This window comes from Eupeodes corollae, chromosome 3 (genome assembly GCF_945859685.1).
Source record: "Eupeodes corollae chromosome 3, idEupCoro1.1, whole genome shotgun sequence".
NCBI classification, from domain to species: domain Eukaryota; kingdom Metazoa; phylum Arthropoda; class Insecta; order Diptera; family Syrphidae; genus Eupeodes; species Eupeodes corollae.
The window spans coordinates 81,330,690-81,351,513 of record NC_079149.1 but is presented as its reverse complement, the minus strand read 5'-3'; the positions used below and the strand labels follow the sequence as shown (position 1 = coordinate 81,351,513).

The following is a 20,824-nucleotide window of genomic DNA, read 5'->3' as shown; positions in this document are numbered from 1 at the left end:
ACTCAAATGCAGATTGCTTTAGTAGACTTCCTTTGGAGAGTTCTAAAGTTGGCCCAAGTGAATTGTCTGATGTTTTATTGCTAGATGGGCCAAGTGAACTGTCTGATGTTTTCTTGTTAGAAAAATTAAAGGATGCATCAATTCGAGCTGAAGATGTGGAACGCGAAACTGTTCGAGATCCGGAATATAACAAAGTTATGCGATGGATACTTCATGGGTGGCCATTAAAAATAGATAAGCAATTTAAATTTTTTTTCCAAAGAAGAACGGAATTATCCACACATAAAGGTTGTATCTTGTGGGGTCAAAAAAAAATCAAATGGGGTGGCGCAACAGTCCGTTGTGAACCAGGGCCTAGTGACTTACAACTCTCAACCATTCCTGTGTGCGAGTACTGTTGTCAGGAATGGAAGGGACCTACAATTTAAGGCCGAATCCGAACGGCTAATTTGAGAAAGCACTTTTTCATGACAAGAATTACTCTTGAAGGAATTGTCAATTCCTCGCAAGAGGCAGTACCCGCGAAAATTAATTTTTTAAATTAAGGTGGCACAGGCAGGGATTGAACCCAAGACCCCTTGCATGACAGTCCAACGCACTAACCATCATGCCACGGGTACTACTTGTGGGGTACTCGTGTGGTTATACCAGCCACACTACAGGTAAATATTTTAAATTTACTACATGCCAATCACCCAGGAATGAGTCTAGTGAAATCCTTGGCACGAAGCTTCGTTTGGTGGCCAAAATTAAATAAACATATTGAACAAGCGGTACGAGTTTGTACTCAATGCCAATTAAATCGACCAAATCCTCCAAGTGCTCCTTGACAGTTTATTCAAGAAGAAAGAAATTCCTGGTCAACTCTACATCTAGATTTTGCAGGACCTTATAAAGGCGACACATTTTTAATTGTCGTTAATGCGATGTCCAAATCGCTTGAGGTGAAGATAGTTGCAAATCAGTCAAGTTTAGAAGTTATAAGAAAGCTGCGAGAAATGTTTGCGGTCCACGGGCTTCCCAAAAACGTCATAACGAATAACGGTTCTAAAGAGTTGAAAGCATTTTATAGAAGAATTGAAATAAACTTCAATAAAACAGCCCCTTATCACCCTTCAAGTAATGGCCAAGCCAAACGAATAGTGCGGTATACAAAGTCATCACTTGCAACCTTATCAGAAGGCGACAATTATCTTAAACTACAGCGATTTTTGTTCAAACAACATACTACCCCGCACACAACAACCGGTAGAACGCCATTAGAATTAAATATGCGAAGAAAATTAAGAACAATGCTGGATATGTATGTTACATCCCGACAACATCAATTTGAAGAACGAGACAAGAGAAGAGAGTGTCGTAGCAGATAAAGGAAGAAATTTGCACGTAGGATATGCAGTATTTTCCAGAAATGATTTTGCTGGCCCTAAGTGGTTGAAGGGTATTATTTCGGAAATTACAGGATCAATGTAATATATTGTAAGAACATGTAGATCAAATTCGACAAAGATTCGAATCTCGAACTGAAAGTGAACTTTTAGTCGTAGTTGAATATGAACTTCCAGTCACTGATCAAACCCAGGATACCATCCCGAACCAATTTTACCTGTTACACCTAAAGCAACAACAAGATCCCACCATGAAACTCACAAATTCCAACCAATACTAACGACTCAACATCATAAGCATCTTCGAAACCAGCTTCCCCAACTCACTCGGAATCCTCACTATCTGTTTCCAGCAATCAACAAGCAACAAGATATGGTAGAGTGATAAGGCCGCAGCCTCATTTAGGATTCTAAGAAACATCTAAAGACGGAGGAGTGTTATATATTGTTACACATTAAAGTGGCAACTTGGTTAAATGAGGCAGAACACAACCTTTGCCCATATGTCAAGATCATGATGACAGATGGAAAACGACATTCATTATTTTTCGAATACCGAATCAGAAAAACGTGTGAACGAGTTTAACGTCTAATAGAGATTAATACAAAATTGAAATATATTAAAAAATTATTTTATTTAAAATCGATTTACATTAGAATTCACCTGAATACAGTCTTTTGACGGAACAACCATAGTTTTTGTTCTAAGTCGAAAATTTGAAAAATTTTAAAATGTATCTTTCCATCCTCACTTATTTTAATGAAAACAAATTAACAATCGAAACTGAAATTCTAATTGAAACGTACATAAGTTTATTTTCATTTATTTAATTTTTTTTAAATATTGGTTTTCACGTAAATTTAAATGATCAAATCAAATGACATTTTAATTTTCATAAATGTAAAATTACCAACAATATTTGACATATGATAAAATAGTTTTTGAGTTTTTTAGCCGAAACAAAATTTTTACCAATTTTCGTGACGTTTCTTGATTTTTTTTATTTCTTATATAAACAAATACAGATTGAATTTTTCTAAGAAAATTTAGCTCAGACTTGAATAATTTTAAAGTCAACACCTTCATTTATTCACGAGATATCGTGGTTGATCCATTTTTATCAATTCTATGAAGTGTTTTAATTGTTCGTAAAAAATTATAAGACAAATTGAAGTCCAAAATAAATTGTTAGCAAATTTTAAAATTTTTTTTGTTTTTATTTTATGTAAGAAAAAGTGTCCCTTTGATTTGATAAACATTTTACCAGATGCCAGATTGCATACAATTATTTTACTTTTCAGTTTGTTTGATTTATAAAAAACCTTGAATTTCAAATTGGCAACGTCAAAGATTTCTTTAATAGTTTCATAATTTGCAGACCTTGTTGCCGTTTGTTTCTTTTTTTTTCTACGAAGCAAAATGACACATACCATTCATTTTTATAGAGTTTCAGTTAATTACATTTCTATATCTTCTTTTCTTAAATTATTTTGAAATGTATTCTGCTTTCATGATAAATTGTACTCCCACGACAATACATTCCTCATGTCAAACATAAGTCCCACCATCAGGGCGCATGTCGGGTATTACTCTTCATGATAGTACTATTTAAATTCATTTAAAAAAACCTAGCAGCCTCGCCTTAACCATGGTTTTGAAAACCTGATTACAAATTTATAGAAATGAGTTGCAAATATTTTAAGTGTAATTTTTTTGACACTTTTACTATACTAGAAATGTCATAATTGACATTTCCAGCCTTCATATTATATATTGGATTAATATTTCATTTTTCCAAATTTAATTTGATGAGAATCGCCAAAAATAAGTTAGCTCTAATTCACTTTTAAAGAATAAAATTGAAAGAGGTCTTTAGTTTGATCCCTGCCTGTTCTATTTAAAGTTTTTTTCAAGGGCACTGCCTCTTGCGAGGAATTGACAAATACTTCAAGAGTAATTCTTGTCATGAAGAAGTTCGGATTCAGCTTAAAACTGTAGGTTCCCACCAAACAAAATATTGCGTAATAAAATCTCGTCCATTAAAATTAATATTTTTAATGAGACACGCGCACAGAAAAACGTCAGAGGAACCAAGGCTCCCGTGATTTGTTTACTCTTTTTTGGAAAATATTTTTCTGGAAAAGTACTTCAAACTATTATTTCTCAAAAAGAAATAAATATTTAATTTTTTAGATCGCTTATCGGCAAGATGCTCATTTTGTTGGAAAACTAAGTTCAACTAAGTTGGTCATTTTCATTTGACTAAAGTTATAATCAATTTTGTTTTTATTAACTACACACGGAGTTCTAAGAAGAACTTAAGAAGATGTTAGTTTTTTTTGTGTATACATTGGTGTTCAAACTAACTTAGTCGTATAATTAAATAAAATCATGTTGACTCAACAATAGCGACCCAACGAACATCTTTTTTCTTTATACAACGCTATATAGCAGCACCTACCTCAAAGTTATAGCTGTCCATGGTGACGTTATATCCAAGACGTCGTCGCTTAATGACTTTCTCGACAAAAGCATATACTTGGTCTTACTTACTTACTTAAGGTAGCGCTACAGTCCGGGTGGACCTGGGCTTCAACCAACATGCGTCTCCAGCCAGCTCGGTCCCTAGCTGTCTCCAGTTTCGCACGCCAAGTTGGTTAAAGTCCTCTCCCACCTGGGTGCGCCACCTGAGTCGCGGTCTTCCTCTACTGCGCCGTCCCTCGGGATTGGATTCGAAGACCTTCCGGGCTGGAGCGTTGATGTCCATTCGCTCTACATGACCTAGCCATCTAAGTCGTTGGACTTTAATTCTGCTAACTAGGTCAGTGTCGCTGTACAGCCCGTACAGTTCGTCGTTATATCTTCTCCTTCACTCTCCATCTATACGTACGGGACCAAAAATCACCCGAAGAATTTTTCTCTCGAAGCATCCTAAGACGCTCTCATCTTTCTTTGACAGGGTCCAGGCCTCAGCGCCATAAATGAGAACCGGGATGATGAGTGTCTTATAGATGGTGATTTTAAATGCTCGAGAGAGGACTTTACTTCTCAACTGCCTTCTAAGTCCAAAGAATCAGCGATTTGCAAGAGTTATTCTTCGTTTGATTTCAGCGCTGGTGTTGTTGTCTGTATTAATAGCGGTGCCTAGGTAGACAAAGTCCTAAACTACCTCAAAGTTACAGCTTTCCATGGTGACGTTTTGTCCAAGACGTCGTTGTTCAGTGTCCTTTTTTGATGACAGCATATACTTGGTCTTGCCCTCATTGACCACATCTTCTTCGCTTCTGTCGCAATGCTCAAAAACGCTCCACTGACATCACGCCTTAATCTTCCAATTATGTCAATATCATCTGCATATCCGAGTAATTGGATGGACCTTTGAAAGATTGTGCCTCTAGTGTTTACAGTTGAGTTTTGCACAATTCTTTCCAAAACGATGTTGAAGTCGCATGACAGTGCATCGCCTTGTCTAAAACCTTTTTTTAATCTAATGCATCGGTAAGATCTTTTCCGACCTTGATAGAGCAGCGCGCATTCTCCATCGTCATTCTGCACAAACTGATAAGTTTGACAGGGATGCCAAAACTAGACATTGCTCTCCCTATAGATGCTGTCGTACGCGGCTTTAAAATCGATAAAGAGATGGTGGATATCGATTTGAAGCTCCTGGGTTTTTTCCAAGATCTGCCATAGTGTGAATATTTGGTCGATAGTGGACTTTCCTGGTCTGAAGCCACACTGATAAGGACCAATCAGGTTGTTGACGAATGGCTTCAGACTTTCACATAATACGGCAGAGAGGATCTTATACGCAATTTTAAGGAGACTGATGCCTCTGTAGTTGGCGCAGTTTAGAGGGTCTCCTTTTTTATGTATCGGGCACACTATGCTGAGATTCCACTCATCGGGGATGCTTTCTTCCGACCATATTTTACAGATGATATCTTTTGCTTTGAGTAGTTCGGCAGCGATGCCGTCAGCTCCAGCAGCTTTGTTTGACTTAAGTTAAGATATAGCTATCTTCACCTCGTCAAGGTCAGGTAGGCGGAATTGTTGATCTGCGTCGCATAGGTTGAGTGGTTCTATCTCCCTTCCAGAGGAATTCGGTTCGTCATCGCCGTTATATAATTTGGAGAAGTGGCCTTTCCATATTCTCAGCATCGACTGCGGTTCTACTACGATGTTCGTGGCTGGTACCTTTGGGAGGTTTTGTTTACCTTTTGGTAAAATTTACGAATCTCATTCCTATTGTTACATCCCTCTATCGCCTCGATCGCGCGCTTCTCATGCTCTCTTTTTTTCCATCTAAGAAGCCGGCGTTCCTCTCTCCTCTTCTGCTCGTAGAGCTCGCGAGCAGCTCTAGTCCTTTTGTGCAGCGCTGTTTTGTATGCCTCTTGTTTCGCTGCGTGCGCTTGCCGGCATTCGTCGTCAAACCAGGGGTTTCGCTGTGGTGGCCGTGTAAAACCTAGCACTTCAGAGGCGGCATCTCTGATAGCTGCAAGGCAATGTTGCCACTGGTTTTCAATGCTTAATGCAGGAAGCATAGGAGTTCTTAAGAGGTTATTAGAGACTCGGTCGGAAAAGGACATGGCAGTTTTTTGCGATTGAAGCCGTCTAACGTAATCTTAATCTAATCTTCTCACGGTACTTCCTTGTTTTGGCTTGGATCGGAGTGGAGTGTTTATTCCGAAAGTCATACTAGAACTCTGGAATGACATTTGGGTTCCTGTAGAAAACATTGAGTTTTTTTTTAATTTGGGTGCCTCTAGTACCCAACAAAGAAGAGCAGTGAAATTGGCCAAGAACCATCCAATTATTCTTTAGTACCTTTGCCGTTTTCTATGCTGCCGGGAATATTATTGTCAGCTAGAGACCAGCAAGAATTGGTAACTTCACTAAAACCTAGTTTCGCCATATGCTGCCTCAAAGCAGCTGGGGTTACTGCTTTTAGCATTCGCACTTTCATCTTGAAGCTTTCGTTTTTTTCTTTTCGTCACTTTTTTTTATTTTATTAATCTTATCGATTAATTTTCGCCCCATACGTGGCTTTGAAAACTATCCATTTTAAAGGAGTACCTACATATATACTTTTATACATCACTTTAAAGCCCGAATTTCAGTCAAATTATTCAGGAAGAGATACCCGTTGGTTTGGGTGTTCGGAGAAAACGTTTCGGTGGACCTTAAAATGAACATTTTTGAAGTCTGAAATTATGGTATCCGGATTTAGTGGTATGTTGAACTTAAATGCGCATTTCTGGAGTTGGAGCCAGAATTCATCATCCTTCTCCTTGAACCTCTGGCTAGTAGGGCAACAAACAAGTGAAACTTATATGCCATCTTAATCGCCTTGTACTGAAAATAGTTGTCCAATTATTGTTGGAACTTCATCAAAGTCCCCGTAGTGCTTGGACTGCAACAGGAGCCGAAGAGTATGCTTGGTGCCTAACATAATATTTTTTCCTCCCTGTATACATACATCATACCACATACATACATCTTCCGAAAGCATAACAGATCGCCGTCCGTGTATTTGGTGTGCTCGGATATGTTAATTTTCTTCACCATAGTTGGCTCCTTAACAAGGCTTACTCACACTCGATGGATTCTTATTTTTAAGGACATGTTTTAGACTAGAAGCGAACTCAACCATCGTTACAGAATCTCTGAAGATAATGATTGGTGGAAGTGCCTCTTCGCCTATAAGCTTAATTTGGTGATTGGATTTTTCCACTTCCTTTTGGTACGTCATAGGATCGAGAGTGCGCAGCCCAGCACCACAATCCTTTTTCTCCTCAAGTGGAAAAGGAAAACATCTTTTTCAATTTTTCTTCCACTTTCATTATAATGCACTTGACAGCAGATAAAAATACTGATTATAAAACAAATGTATGCAAAAGTTAAAAATATAAAATTGGCACACACATCCACTGGTGAATTTTTGTGAGTCATTCTGTTTTATTCGAATCACATTCTACTAAAAAAAACTCATTTTCTAGCACTTTGACATTTTTTCCGAAGCATTCTTATCACTTTGTAAACAATCACATATTTTCATTTTCAGGAAAAGGATGGATTTTTGAAGGCCAGCGTACCTTCTAAGGATAAGGCTGTGTGCAATACTTTTTAGGAACTGCACTTTCTCGCTTGATATTCTCGTTCTTAGCACCATCTGCAGCTTTACATTCCTTTTCATGGTCTTTGTTGTTGGTAGCTCTTCTGCTCATTAAACTCTTCAAACTACCAATTTTTCTACAAGCCATTCTGTCGAAAGATCCGAAATAAGCTTTTAGATGCCTTTGATTCGTCTATGCCACGCTCAGAGACCTAGGAAAACTTTTTTCACTTGAAAAGATCCCATTGTCCAGAACTCGGAAGCCTAGCGTGGTGTGGATTTTGATTTTCCAAAGGAGTTAGCTTTAAACCACTTTGCCATCAACTTGGATTCAGCGAATTCCAGCCCCCATATACTTTCTTACCAACTTAAGGTGGCGCTACAGTCCGGGGTGGACCTGGGCCTCAACCAACATGCGTCTCCAGCCAGCTCGGTCCCTAGCCAGCTGTCTCCAGTTTCGCACGCCAAGTTGGTAGAGTCCTTACCCATCTGAGTGCGCCATCTGAGTTGCGGTCTTATTCTACTGCGCCGTCCCTCGGTATTGGATTCGAAGACCTTCCGGGCTGAAGCGTTGATGTCCATTCGCTCTTCATGACTCCTTTTTTATGTAATGGGCAAACTATGCTGAGATTCCACTCATCGGGCATGCTTTCTTCCGACCATATTTTGCAGAAGAGTTGGTGCATGCTCCCTACCAAGTCATCACCTGCTGCTTTAAATAGTTCGACAGCGATGCAGTCAGCTCCAGCAGCTTTGTTTGACTTCAGTTTAGATATAGCTATAGCGTCGAGGTCAGGTAGGCGGAATTGTTGATCTGCGTTGCCTAGGTTGAGTGGTTTTATCTCTCTTACATCGGAATTCGGTTCGCCATCGCCGTTTATAATTTGGAGAAGAAGTCTTTCTATATTCTCAACATAGACTGCGGTTCTACTACGATATTCTCCTGATCGTCTTTATAGGCTTCGGTTCGTAGCTGGTACCCTTAGGAGGTTTTTTTACCTTTTGATAAAATTTACGAACCTCAATCCTGTTGTGACATCCCTCTATCTCCTAGATCGCATGCTTTTCATGCAGCTCCATATGCTGCCTAAAAAAACGTATTTTAGAAGTTGAAGTCAGAATTCATCCGGCTCATAAACTGGAGGAAGTACTATTCCATCTATATGGCCATGGACTGAAAACAATTGTCCCATTATCCTTAGAGCCACTGCAAAAGTTTCATCAACCAGCCAAAATATTGACTCCGAAAGTCGCTGAACGTCTCCTTATTTTCTAAAAGAATGTTTTTTCCTCCTCAGTATGTATCCTCTGAAAGCACAAACAGTTTACCATCGGTGTATTTAATGTGCTCCGGAATTTTGATTTCCTCTCTTGCGTGATGGGCTTCTTAACGCTACGTGCTCGTACTTAATGAATCCTTATTTTTTGAAGACTTGGATGATAAGCTATCTCGACCATCTTTACTGAATCCCTTATTTTATTACTCGGGGAAGTACCTCTTTGGCTTTTAGTTTGATTTAGTTATTGGCTTGTGTGTGTTCGTTAACCTTATTGCTAAATACCACCAACACCGACTGTGTGAAGTTTTAAAACTGACTTCATGCGTTGTAAGAGCCTCCCAAACTAACTAAAATTATGCCTAAAATCCACTAGAAGCGTTAAATAAGGAAGTGTCTACCAGACGCCAAGCTTCACCCAATCTAACACAAAAGTAACAAAATAATGATAGCCTCAGCCTTAACCCCATCAAAAAACATAAACTATAAAACGTTCAAAATGATATACAAGTGGAAAAATCCTTGTTCCTAACGATTCCCTTAATACAATTAAATTCGACATGAATGATTGTAAAAAATGTATAAATTATGATCATATTTGATGCTTGCTTAAGCGTTCTAAGCTAAACGTAAAGGAGGATTATTGTCGCAGGTACCACAAAAAGCTGTGACCTTTTTGTGAAAATCAAGCTTGTCCTTCCATTTGACAACTACGACTCCGGAATTTTAAAGCTCTTCTACTTAATTTTTTCTGAGCTTGGCGGTTGTCACATCTTTTAGATTACCTTGTCTGTTTCCGCGTAGAGTTCAAATTAGATGTGTTTGACGAGCAAGGAAGTTTTAAGCTAAGAAACTGAATGTATAAAAATTATATGTGGCAATGGTTCAACGCTTGTCTAAATATTTTCTGGCGAGATCTAAGACAATTTGAGTAGAATTCGATGTGTTTTGGGTAGCTTTTTCTCTTCGGTTACTTGAATCAGTTTTGTCTGCATATGTAGCACTTGTGTAAATGTACCAGGCTGGATCACAAAGTTTATAGACTTTTATACCATACTTGTGTTCTCTTTCACTGCTGGAGTTGCAGCCTACCGTGCCAAAAGATCATTGATTCATCTGCCAAAATTTCTTTCGGGCTTCTAGCTTTGACGAAGTTTTGTTCAAGTAGGTCCAAAAGTCCACTTACTTTTCCCAAACGGTTTCCACTATTCATTGAATTTTTCGCAAAGTCAATGAACTTCAAAAGTAACTGGATTCTATTTCGCGACATCACTTGCGACACGAAGGAATTTTGGAAGAACTTGACAGTGCTCCAGTAGTGAGCAATAGATGGGTATTTTACAATTTTACTCCAAGGAATTTTTTGGTGTTTAACCATTCCTTTGTGCAGGAAGTATGCGTTTTAGTGGTGCTCCGTAAAAATTAGGTGGCATTGGGATTGTTTTAGGTGACAATTATCTGAAAGACCTCTTCTGTGATCATAAGTCCAAAAACTTTGATAGGTCGTGCTGATGATTGGAGTTGATTTTTTTTTCTCTTTTTTTTATTATTCATCAATCAGAGCATATTGTACTCTTACAGACTATGATACATAATTAAAAATTTAGTTACATATTTGTAGGTGGGTATATACAATTCAAATTACATTTAATTGATTAACATAGTTAATAAAAAATAGTGTTACTATTCTCCAATTTAACTTGAAAAAAGCATAACGTGTAAAATTTCTTTGAATTTTTTCAATTCTTTCTGATGTATTTGCATAGTAAGGATTCCAAACTGTACAGCAATACTCAAGTACTGATCTTACCAGAGAGTTATAAAGTGATAAAAAAATGAATAAATCAGTAAATTCTCTGATATTTCTTTTTATAAAACCCAGCATCTGATTCGCTTTATTGATCAAGTAATCATAATGAGGAAGGAACCACAGATTAACATCTAGGATAGTAATCCTTGGGAGTACCCAAGTCTTTTTTTTGATATTTGATATTGAAATCAAAGACAATTGGATTAAGAATCCTGAAACACGATAATATTTGACATTTTTCTACGTTCAAATGAAGGTTATTTATCCTGCACCAATCTACCAATCTCACCAGGTCTTCTAGCAGAAGGCTACAATCCGATATGCAGGTAATCCTACGGTAGATCTTGAGATTATCGGCAAAAAGGAGACAGTCAGAATTTTTAAAAATTGTTGGAATATCATTCACAAAAATAAGAAAAAGTAAAGGTCCTAAATGGCTACCTTGTGGAACGCCTGATGGGACATAAATATCATCAGAATAAAAGTTTTTAATTTTAACAATTTGTACTCTTAAAGTCAAGTAAGACTCGAACCAGTTTAAAAGAGACAAACTTATACCAAGGAAAGAAATTTGTGGAGTAGAATTTTGTGATTGACTCTATCAAATGCTTTGGCAAAGTCGGTAAAAATTATATCGGTTTGAAACCCTTTTCCATATTATTTATGATTGCATTCACCATAATAGTTAGGTTAGTTGCAGTAGATTTACCTACTACAAAACCGTGTTGGAACACTGATATCTTTTCTTGGATTAAAGACGAAATTTTGTTATACACCACTTTTTCAAATAATTTTGGTATAGCAGATAGCTTGCAGATTGGTCTATAGTTTGTGACCTCTTTGATCCCGATTTAAAAATAGGGGATAAAAATGAGATTTTCCAGGTTTTCAAAAATTGGCCTATAGCTAAAGAAATATTAAAAATGTTTGTTAGTGGCTGAGCTAACGCAATTGCACATTTTCTTAGTAGAAAAAGTGGAATTTTGTCCGGGCTTTCACTTTTATTTAAATCTAAATTCAATAAAGCCTCCTCTATTTCATTTTGACATAAAACAAGTGAACCAATGTCAACGCATTTGCTTAAGCCTGATGGAAGATCGTAATTTGTAACAGTTTCTGAAGAATAAGCAAATTTCAGAAACTTCACTGGTAGTTGTGTCTAGATACTTCATACAGATAGGCAGCCCAAAAGATTTATGTTTGGAGTTTAAGAAATGCCAAAAACGATTGCTATTGCATTTGAGTTCGTTCAATTGAAAGAATGTAGTTACGATGAAGAAATTTATTTAAATAATCAAATTTTCGCTGACAATCTATATAATTGTTTCGTAAACTTAGATTTTCTTTATTATTTTTGTGTAATTTGTATGCTTTATTCTTTTGATTTTTGAGATTAGTAAGTCTTCTATTATACCAGGCAGGGTTAGAATTTGTTTTTAAATATTTCGTTGGTACATACTTTTCAACTGCATTATTTAAAATATTTGTAAAAATTGCGTAATTGTTATCTATTTACAACATCATTCTGTTCGAAAGTGAACGTTTTGAGGGATTGGCCACTCACTGTCGTCCACTCGGTTAGAGGTCCATCAGAAACACCTGGAATCACAACTTGATCAGAAAACTCTTCTTTAAAAGACGATTCCAAGTATTCGAGAGATTCAGAATCGCTTAAATTTCCCTCAAAGCTCAACTCATCATTATCGGAATATCTGTCTCTATTACGATTTTCATAAAACATACTGTGATTCATTGCAAAATGTACTGCAATTTACAGCTGTGAATGATAAAAAGTTACTTGTTGACAGAAAGCATCATAGGGAATAAAACATTCACGTAAGTAACTGTGACTGTCGGCGAGTCACGTGGTACCTTACGCATTTCAGTTTCGTCAGGTGCCTTGTGACCCGCCGGTAGTCACACCCATAAAACACTCAAAAATTGACGAAACACGAAAAACAAAATCACAGAACAATTTAAAAACACTAAGCAAAAAAAAAAACACTATTGACACCCGGGTAAAAAAACGAAAAATATATGAGTGGCAACAAACGTGTTGGTACAGGGGCGACCTTCCCAATTTATGTTCACTATGTTATGTATCCGCAGAAGCACCATGTTGTTGTTTAATGCCACAAAAGTGTTCCGGATCGTAAGACGCAGAGAGCTTTTCCTGTGGTGATTTTCAGATGATATCTGTTGGTACAATGAAGAGTGTATCATCGGTTTCGATTACAGACAAACGATTGTTGGTTATAGTTGCCTCCATTGTCAAACTGTGGGGAACTAGATGGTGGTTCTGGGATCATCGACACCAAGAACCCAATATTGCCCTTAGAAGTTTGTTCGTACTCGTTTCCTGATTGAAAATTGAGCATGAGTGTTGTTGTTAGCACCTGCCTGCTTTGTTGTGTTTTTTATGCTGGAAATATAAGCACTGTTGCTGGTGATGACCTGTTTTGTCACAATTCCAGCACCAATTTAACATTTCTCGCTGATTTCAACTTCTTTTTACCGATGAACTCCGAAAGAATCATGTCCTGCCTATAGTCAGTACGAAATCTTATCCTTCAGGAAAGGCGTCAGATACAGCAGAAACAAAAACTTCCATCGCAATAGTTATTAATTTCTTGTCCAGCTGTTAAATACGTCAGGTCAGCTGAGCCAATCTTTTGATGTCTGCTTGAAGTTGTAGCTGACTTTCTCCCCCTTCCTGGTCCTTTTATTCAACTGGGCCCACAAGACATTTTTTGAATATGGTTATCTTCTCTGCTCTCTTAAAATTTTCCTCCCAAGAAAATACCTTTCCGAGTCATACAGGACATTACTTTTTTAGTTTTAGTAATCAGCACAATTTCAGGTAGTTTTGGGAAGTGCGTTCAGAAATACATCTTTTAAAAATATTAATTCACTTCAATATTTACAATTCGAAGAAGCGTTGTTTTCTCTCCAAATGGCACTGAAATCACATCAAACTCAATTAAGGAATGTTCTTATTTTCAAAACAAATTTTTTCTGGGAAAAGTAATGATTTCTTAAACTATACCATTGTCAAATAACTCACGATGGTAGTTTGTAAACCTTAAATTGATTAAATTAACCTAAAGTAAATTTAATTTACATTTCTAGGTTGCGTGGATTAAATCGGATTCAAAAGCAATACTTGGAATACATACACACATGGTATCCTTGAATCCAAGATTATCAGTAACGCATAATGGACACAACACATGGAAACTACTTATAGCTCACGTTCAGTTAAATGATTCTGGCAGTTATATGTGTCAGTTAAATACAGATCCTATGAAAAGTCTGGTAAGTAATTTTGAATTCCCTTGTTCGAAAATTGAAGTTAATTTGGGGTTAAAGAGTTCTGAAAAAATGCTACAGATACCGTAATAAATGAAAGTACTCAAAATTAAAGGATCTTTTGATTTCTCTGATGATTTTTGTTGAGGCATTAAATGTAAAAAAAAACTACAAAGATTAGTTTTGTCATACAAAAATCGGGAAATTTTAGGTCCAATTATGTCAACAGTTTAATAATAAATTTATAAAACTAGCTTAATTGAATATCTTTTACATACCATCATCAGTCTGCCTACCTTGAAGTTGTAGTCCCTCCTGATATTCTAAATCAACCTGGACCAACCGAAGCTTTTTTAGGGATCAGCAATGAAGGGGGAACAATACAATTACATTGTAATGCAACAGGAGTACCAGAACCGACAGTTTTATGGAGGCGTGAAGGAGGAAAAAATATAATTTTACGAACGGAAAATAAGGATAAACGTGGTAAGTCATGAAATAAATAGATTTTTTATTTTGTAGTCATTAAACGAGCGAGAAATTATGATTACAGTTTTGAAGTCAGTAGAAGGCGCAAGATTAGCGCTCACCAACGTACAGCGAACAGATATGGGAGGTTATCTATGCATCGCTTCAAATGGAGTTCCTCCATCTGTCAGCAAAAGATTTGATGTCTATGTGCATTGTAAGTTGATTCCCAAATTTATTAATTATTATAACTTTTATTATTTACATAATATGTCTTTTTCTATCACACTGAAATCCTAGGTTTTAAGTTCTAATCAGAAAAACTGAGACCATCTACAGAAAGTTTGAGACACATGATTCACTTTAAAAAATTGAAACATGCGGGTTTTTCCATTTTTATTCGTCACTCTGAATAACAGTATTCATATATTGGGTATAACTCATGACAGTCGAACTCGCCATGTAGCAACTCATAACAGAAAACTATTGTAACGCAGCTCAATGCACGGGATAGCTCATCACATCAGCTTGAACTCCATCAAATCCAGATAATTCATTTCAATATCAATAAAATAACACGCTACCTCTTCAACGAAATCTGCCACATTTTAAGTTCCATCACTTTTTGTGTTGGCTCATCGTCGAAGCCAATTTTATTGGATTGAGCACACAGTGATGAAGTAGTAACTGAAAAACTGGTGGGTTCATTGCTTGATTACCTCGAAGTTATCGCTCTGAACTTTGTCACCATAAGAAAGGGATCGGGCTTATGTTTGCACCTCATTGCTTCACACGTTCAAGTTAGATGCGTGCTACTTAAAACCGCATTATGAGTTTCAGCAAAATCGACCAGTTGCAAGCGATTATCTGTAGGCTTTTCTTTTCAAATTATCCGCCAAAGATATTTTCCTCCTGACTATAACGTTACTTGCTTCTCCAAGCCCGATTTATATATCTTATTCCGCACCCCTCAGCTACATCTTACGTGGGTACATATTAAGGTAGGGTTTTGAAAGGTAGCTTTGATGTACGCCATTAAGCCTGCGAACTCCCTTCGATATGTAGTTTAGTTGGAGTTGCAATTCCTTGCTTGATTAACATTCGCACTTACAAATTTAGCAAGTCATAACCTAGAATCAAGTTTAGTAACCGGCGGTTTCCGACTAACTGATGTGGTAGTACATAAAAGATACAATTTGTGGCCCAAAGTTCCTACACTGTCTTCTATAAAATTTTGACATTTTTCAATTTTTTGTAAGATTGGTATACAAAATATTTAAATTTTATGATGCCTATGGATCGTCCTGTTCTTGCTTGTTAGGGTTTTAGGCTGTAATGCTTTAGAGTTCTTCAAAATTATCAAAGTAGTGTCTGTCAAAGAGTTTATTTCTAGTGTGACAAGTGCTGGGCATAACAATTGGTCAGTGTCTTCAAGCTCTACTCTCATTTATGCTACCCTTGCGCATACCGTCGGAAGTAAGCCACATTTTCTTTTTATGTCAACTCAGCTGTAGCGATTTTTTATCTGAGTACATAATCAAACGGGATCTAATTAAGTCGAATTCGGGCTATCATTTTCTGGCCGTTTCACACTGTTGAATCTATACAGGATTGGTCCAATACTCTATACCTATCCTCATTAGCTTATTTTTCTCGTTCCCAGGCACATCACTGTGACGTGATACCTAGTACAGTTTAATAGTATGCTTTGAGCTAAGAACTCTTAGTTCTTGGTGTCAGTAATTTACAAGCTTCGATTTTATTTTTGTGGCAGTAATCAATTGAATTGCTACTTGTCTATCAATGAAAATGGTGATATTACTCGATTACAACATCATTGAGACCTTCTTTGCAGCGCATGTTACTGCCAACGCTTCTACTTGAAAGACACTGCTGTGATCGGTAAGTCCGAGGAAGTTGCAAAATTCATTGTTTGTACAGCATCCGCTTTGAAGTCATCAGTATATATGAATATTATTGATTCACTCATGTGTTCAACATTGTTCACCCATTCGTTCCTATCGGTTCCGTTCGAAATTCAGTCAGCTTATCATGTAGGCTATGCTTAAATTGTTTCTTGTGGACTTTTGTAGAATCTTTTTTATGTTCTATTTGCCTTGTTTTCTAAGAACGATCCTTTAGGTCATTACATTAGGAGTTTTCCCGTTGGCTGGTGGAAATTCCTGATATCCTTAATTTCCATAAGACTGAGTTCAGGATTTGACCAAGGTGGCAAGAATTCGCGAATGAACTCTCAAAACCATTATTGTTCAAAATTTTCCATACTTAGACCATCTTTTTTTAGATGCAAGATTGGATAACAGGCCCCTAGCTTGGTCCGTTGGTCGAAGGCATGATTCCGAAGGGTGGTTCATGCACATTGTCAGTAGGTTAATCGGACATCGATGGGTTGTCGTCCCTTCTTAGCGGCCACAGTCCCCCTTACGGAAATTTCGCCCAACAAGCATCCTGTCATTTTCGGAGAACTCTCCATCAAGAACCGCTGTGCGTTCGTTAACGTTCTAGAACTTGCTTGGTTTCCTTGAAAGAAGTCAGGAGACCGGTCGTTTCCAGAGCAATCCCTTTCCGGGAAGGTACGAGCGGTGTGTTGTTGTTGTTGTTGGCGTTCAAGTTCTGTCATTTCGTCCCAAGTCACTCTTTCTAATCTCCGTATTTCCCTATCATCAACGAAGCACGCTGACACTGTCAACTTTAATTGCCCGGATGATAATTTCATCCTCCATGTCTAGGTTAAAGTTGAGTTTCCCAACAGGGCGTTAGCAATTTATCAGACTATTAAAAACGTTATTGGTAAAGCGAACTATTTAGAGCCCAGTTAAGTAAATTACATTGTAAATTTATTAACATCATATTAAAGTATTTCTGCTGTTGATGATTTGTTCCATACTGTGGACGATGGAAAAAAATGCTTAATAGCTGGAATATGGTCAAGATCTAAATTTTCGTAACGAATAATCTCGTGTATTTTTTCTATATTTTCGAAACTTAAGTTTGGATGTATGTCATTCTTATATTGCGTTTCTTTAAATACATCTTTAGCAAACACATAAGGTAATTGATGATTTTCAACGTGTTTTAGCTTATCACATGAAATAATAAACGTATGCGGAAGCAGACTGCATAATGAACAATGGACAAACATATCAGGATAATGTTTAGCTAATGACTTGTACACACAATGTAACACTTCATCAATAATTTTTAATTTATTTGAATCTGAATTTACATTAATTTCAATTTTCGGTTTCGGTACAGTATTAGGAATAAGACAAATTTTGATTTGAGACAAGAGTCCGGAACAACATAAATTTAATTTTTTTATAAATATCATTAAATCCTATTTTAACATAAGAAACTCCATATGCACTAACAGGTAAACTACATACTCCGTGGTATCCACTTGGTCTCAGATTATTGCAGTGCAATCCGATTAAAATCTCGGAAAGCTTAATTGAACTTATCGTACTACTGGTATCAAGAGGAGAAAGATATGTTACAATGCGGAACAGAACTACTAGTAGGAAAAACAACACTTACAGAATTTATTCCCTTACAAATCTTGACATCGGATAAGGCATCCACATCAGAATGGCTTTGATTAAGGCCGGAACAGAATTCGTCAATCAATGCAACAGTTTGTGCATTTTTGGGGGATAACTTCGGGAAATCCTTCAGAATATGAACTGTTGAACCACATCTGAAGCATGATCCTTTTTGACGTTTAGGATGTGGACAAGAAGTAGAAAAATGTCCCATGCCAGAGTAATTGTTGCATTGAACAAGCATTTTTTCGGAGTCACCAACGGAAAACTTGACTTAAGGTTTCGATTCATTTTGATGCTGGGCAACTTGCGCTGAATATGATGCGGAATTTTCGGGCTGCTGACTTTGAGCATAATGGTGTGCCAGTTTTTTTTAATTCATCCATTGTGCGTGCTGAGTCCCATCAATGATAAATTGAATAGTTTGTCGGAATCACATGCTCGCTCAAAAGTGCTTAGCATCGTATGTATCATCACGAGAAAACAATGGTAAATAATATCGAATGTTCTTAAATGAAGATTGATACGAAGGCGACGAAGAACTTGCAAAATATTCTTCTTGTTGAGCTAGTTCACGACGCAATTCAATAAGCTTAAGTTTCTTTTCAATCATCTGAATCAGGAACGGATTCTTCAAACTGTTGTGACAAATCAGAATTTATTGTCTTACCAGGACGTTCAATATTTTCTGCTTCGATGAAATGGTCTTCGGAATAATTGTCTTCACAATTTTTTTTATGCAGCTGACAACTTTTGCATCTGCTGCAAAATTGTATGTTTCACTCGAGTAACCAAGCTACCAAATCTTGCTTCTTCATTGTTGAAGACATAATATCTTGGCTTATATTTCAAAATTGCGGAAAATTAAATAAAACGTTGAAGGTATTTAGGGCTGGCCCACCTCTGAAGTTGTGGACGATGACTTGGTTTAGAAGATTTTTAACTTCCCATGGGAATTTATTGTAATTGAAAATTTTGAAATTTTTCGACGTTTCAAGGTCCCTAGAGTCGAAATAAAAGATTTTTAGAAAAATGTCTGTGCGTGCGTGTAAACGTACGTTCGTTACGTTTTTTATCGATGTCAAATAAATTTTGTTGTACAGATAATAAGGCAGAAAGATGCAGAAAGGGCTCTCAAGAAAATTGCGTGGGTGTTTTTTTGTAGCACAGCAGTTTGAAAAAAGGTGAACATTTTGGTTAACCCTAAATATCTTACGTACCAAAAACTCTAGAAACTTGAATTGAATTTTATATAATATTTTGTAACGTGATATCAAAGAAGTATAAAATCCATTTAATGGTTTTTTATAAATCAAAATAACTGAAAAACAAAATTTGTCAGCTCCAAAATTTTACGACTAAAATATGATTTCATCTCCAAAACAATTTTGTGCAACGAAGAATAATGTTTTTGACATCTGCTAAAATTTTGAAAAAACATATCGATTTAAATATCTTTTCAAAAACTTGAAATTTAGGCTTCAAACTTATTTTATCTTATAAGAAATATTGTTTTCAACATTCTGAAAAATGTTGAGAAAAATCGAATTGACAGTTTTTGTACAAAAAATTAAAAACCTAAAAAAAATTAACAAAAGTTGGTAACAATTTACTTTCGACTCAAATAGCTTTTCAAAAATTGAAAATATTGACTTCAAACTTATTTTATTTCACAGAAAATATTGTTTTCGATATTCAGTAATTTTTATATAAAAATCCAACAGTTAATTTTTTCATAAAAAAAATTAAATCTAAAAAAAGTTATCAGTGTGGGTAGCATCTTAGCCTCTTTTTATTTATTTAAACAAGACTGTTTCGTCTCACAGATATTTTTATATAATAATTTGTTTAATGATTTTCTTATTCTTTATTTTTACTCTGACATTGATTTAATAAAAAATAATAAGCCGCAAGTTAAAACTAAACAAGTAGGTAGATAAGAAAAATGAATTTGAGATACTTGTATACAATTTAGGATAATATAAATCCATATTTACAATACAAAGTCGGACTTTAATTTTAAGATTAAAATAAATGAACAACGTTTTGATGACTTTTTGCGAAATATTCGTTAAAAAGAAATAAATGTTTTATCTTAAAATATTCTACGAAATTTAAGAGACTAAAACTGTGAAATGAAATTCTAACTTTATTTTGTATCTATGATAAATAATGTAAAATTGAACCTTTGCTATTAAATACATTTTTTTTAATATTGAGGTAGATCAGTACGATTTTTTCAAATTAAATTGGTTTCGAAATTTTGTTGTTTTTCAGTTCCACCTTCAATAAAAACATTAAATCAGTTAGTTGCAGCACCAGTTGGTAGCCAAGTGACCTTGGAATGTTTTGTTGAAGTATTTCCAAAGCCCTTGAATGGATGGTACAGGGATCAAGGTAAGTTTTGAATACAAAAATGTACAACATTGGCTATGAGTGTAGTTGTGCTAATTCCAATTTTGTGTTACAATTATACCGACATAGTTAAAAATTGCTTGCAGTGATAATAAAGCATATAAAGAAGAAGTATTTTAAAACATACTATATTTTGGTTAATTTTAACAAAATGAATAAAGTAAAATGAAAACGGTGCAAAAATAGAATTAGTTCCCTTTCCTCTTAACTAACGGAATGTAAAAATTATAAATATTAATCCAAAGAAATTAGCAACCTACGATAATAATATTGTTTTCATTGTAAATATTTCTGCACAGAGCTACTTAAAAACAGTGATGGTCTTAAATACAACGTCTCCGAAGTGATGATAAATCAATATACATGGCAAATGAACTTGACGATTTACCAATTGACTAAAGCAGATTTCGGGCCTTATATTTGTTCAAGCGTGAATGCCCTTGGAAAACATGAAGCTCGAATAAGATTTCAAGGTAAA

At 36.1% G+C, this 20,824-nt stretch overlaps 1 protein-coding gene across 1 annotated transcript in view; it reads left to right on the top strand.

Annotated features, from left to right (window-relative positions):
• The window catches only part of LOC129952610 (lachesin), a 59,058-nt gene that overhangs the window by 34,504 nt on the left and 3,730 nt on the right, over positions 1-20,824 (top strand). The window contains exons 4-8 of the mRNA XM_056065296.1: positions 13,721-13,906; positions 14,188-14,386; positions 14,454-14,585; positions 20,209-20,328; positions 20,646-20,819. Coding sequence (XP_055921271.1) covers positions 13,721-13,906; positions 14,188-14,386; positions 14,454-14,585; positions 20,209-20,328; positions 20,646-20,819 — 811 coding nt within the window. The remainder of the gene's footprint in view (positions 1-13,720; positions 13,907-14,187; positions 14,387-14,453; positions 14,586-20,208; positions 20,329-20,645; positions 20,820-20,824) is intronic.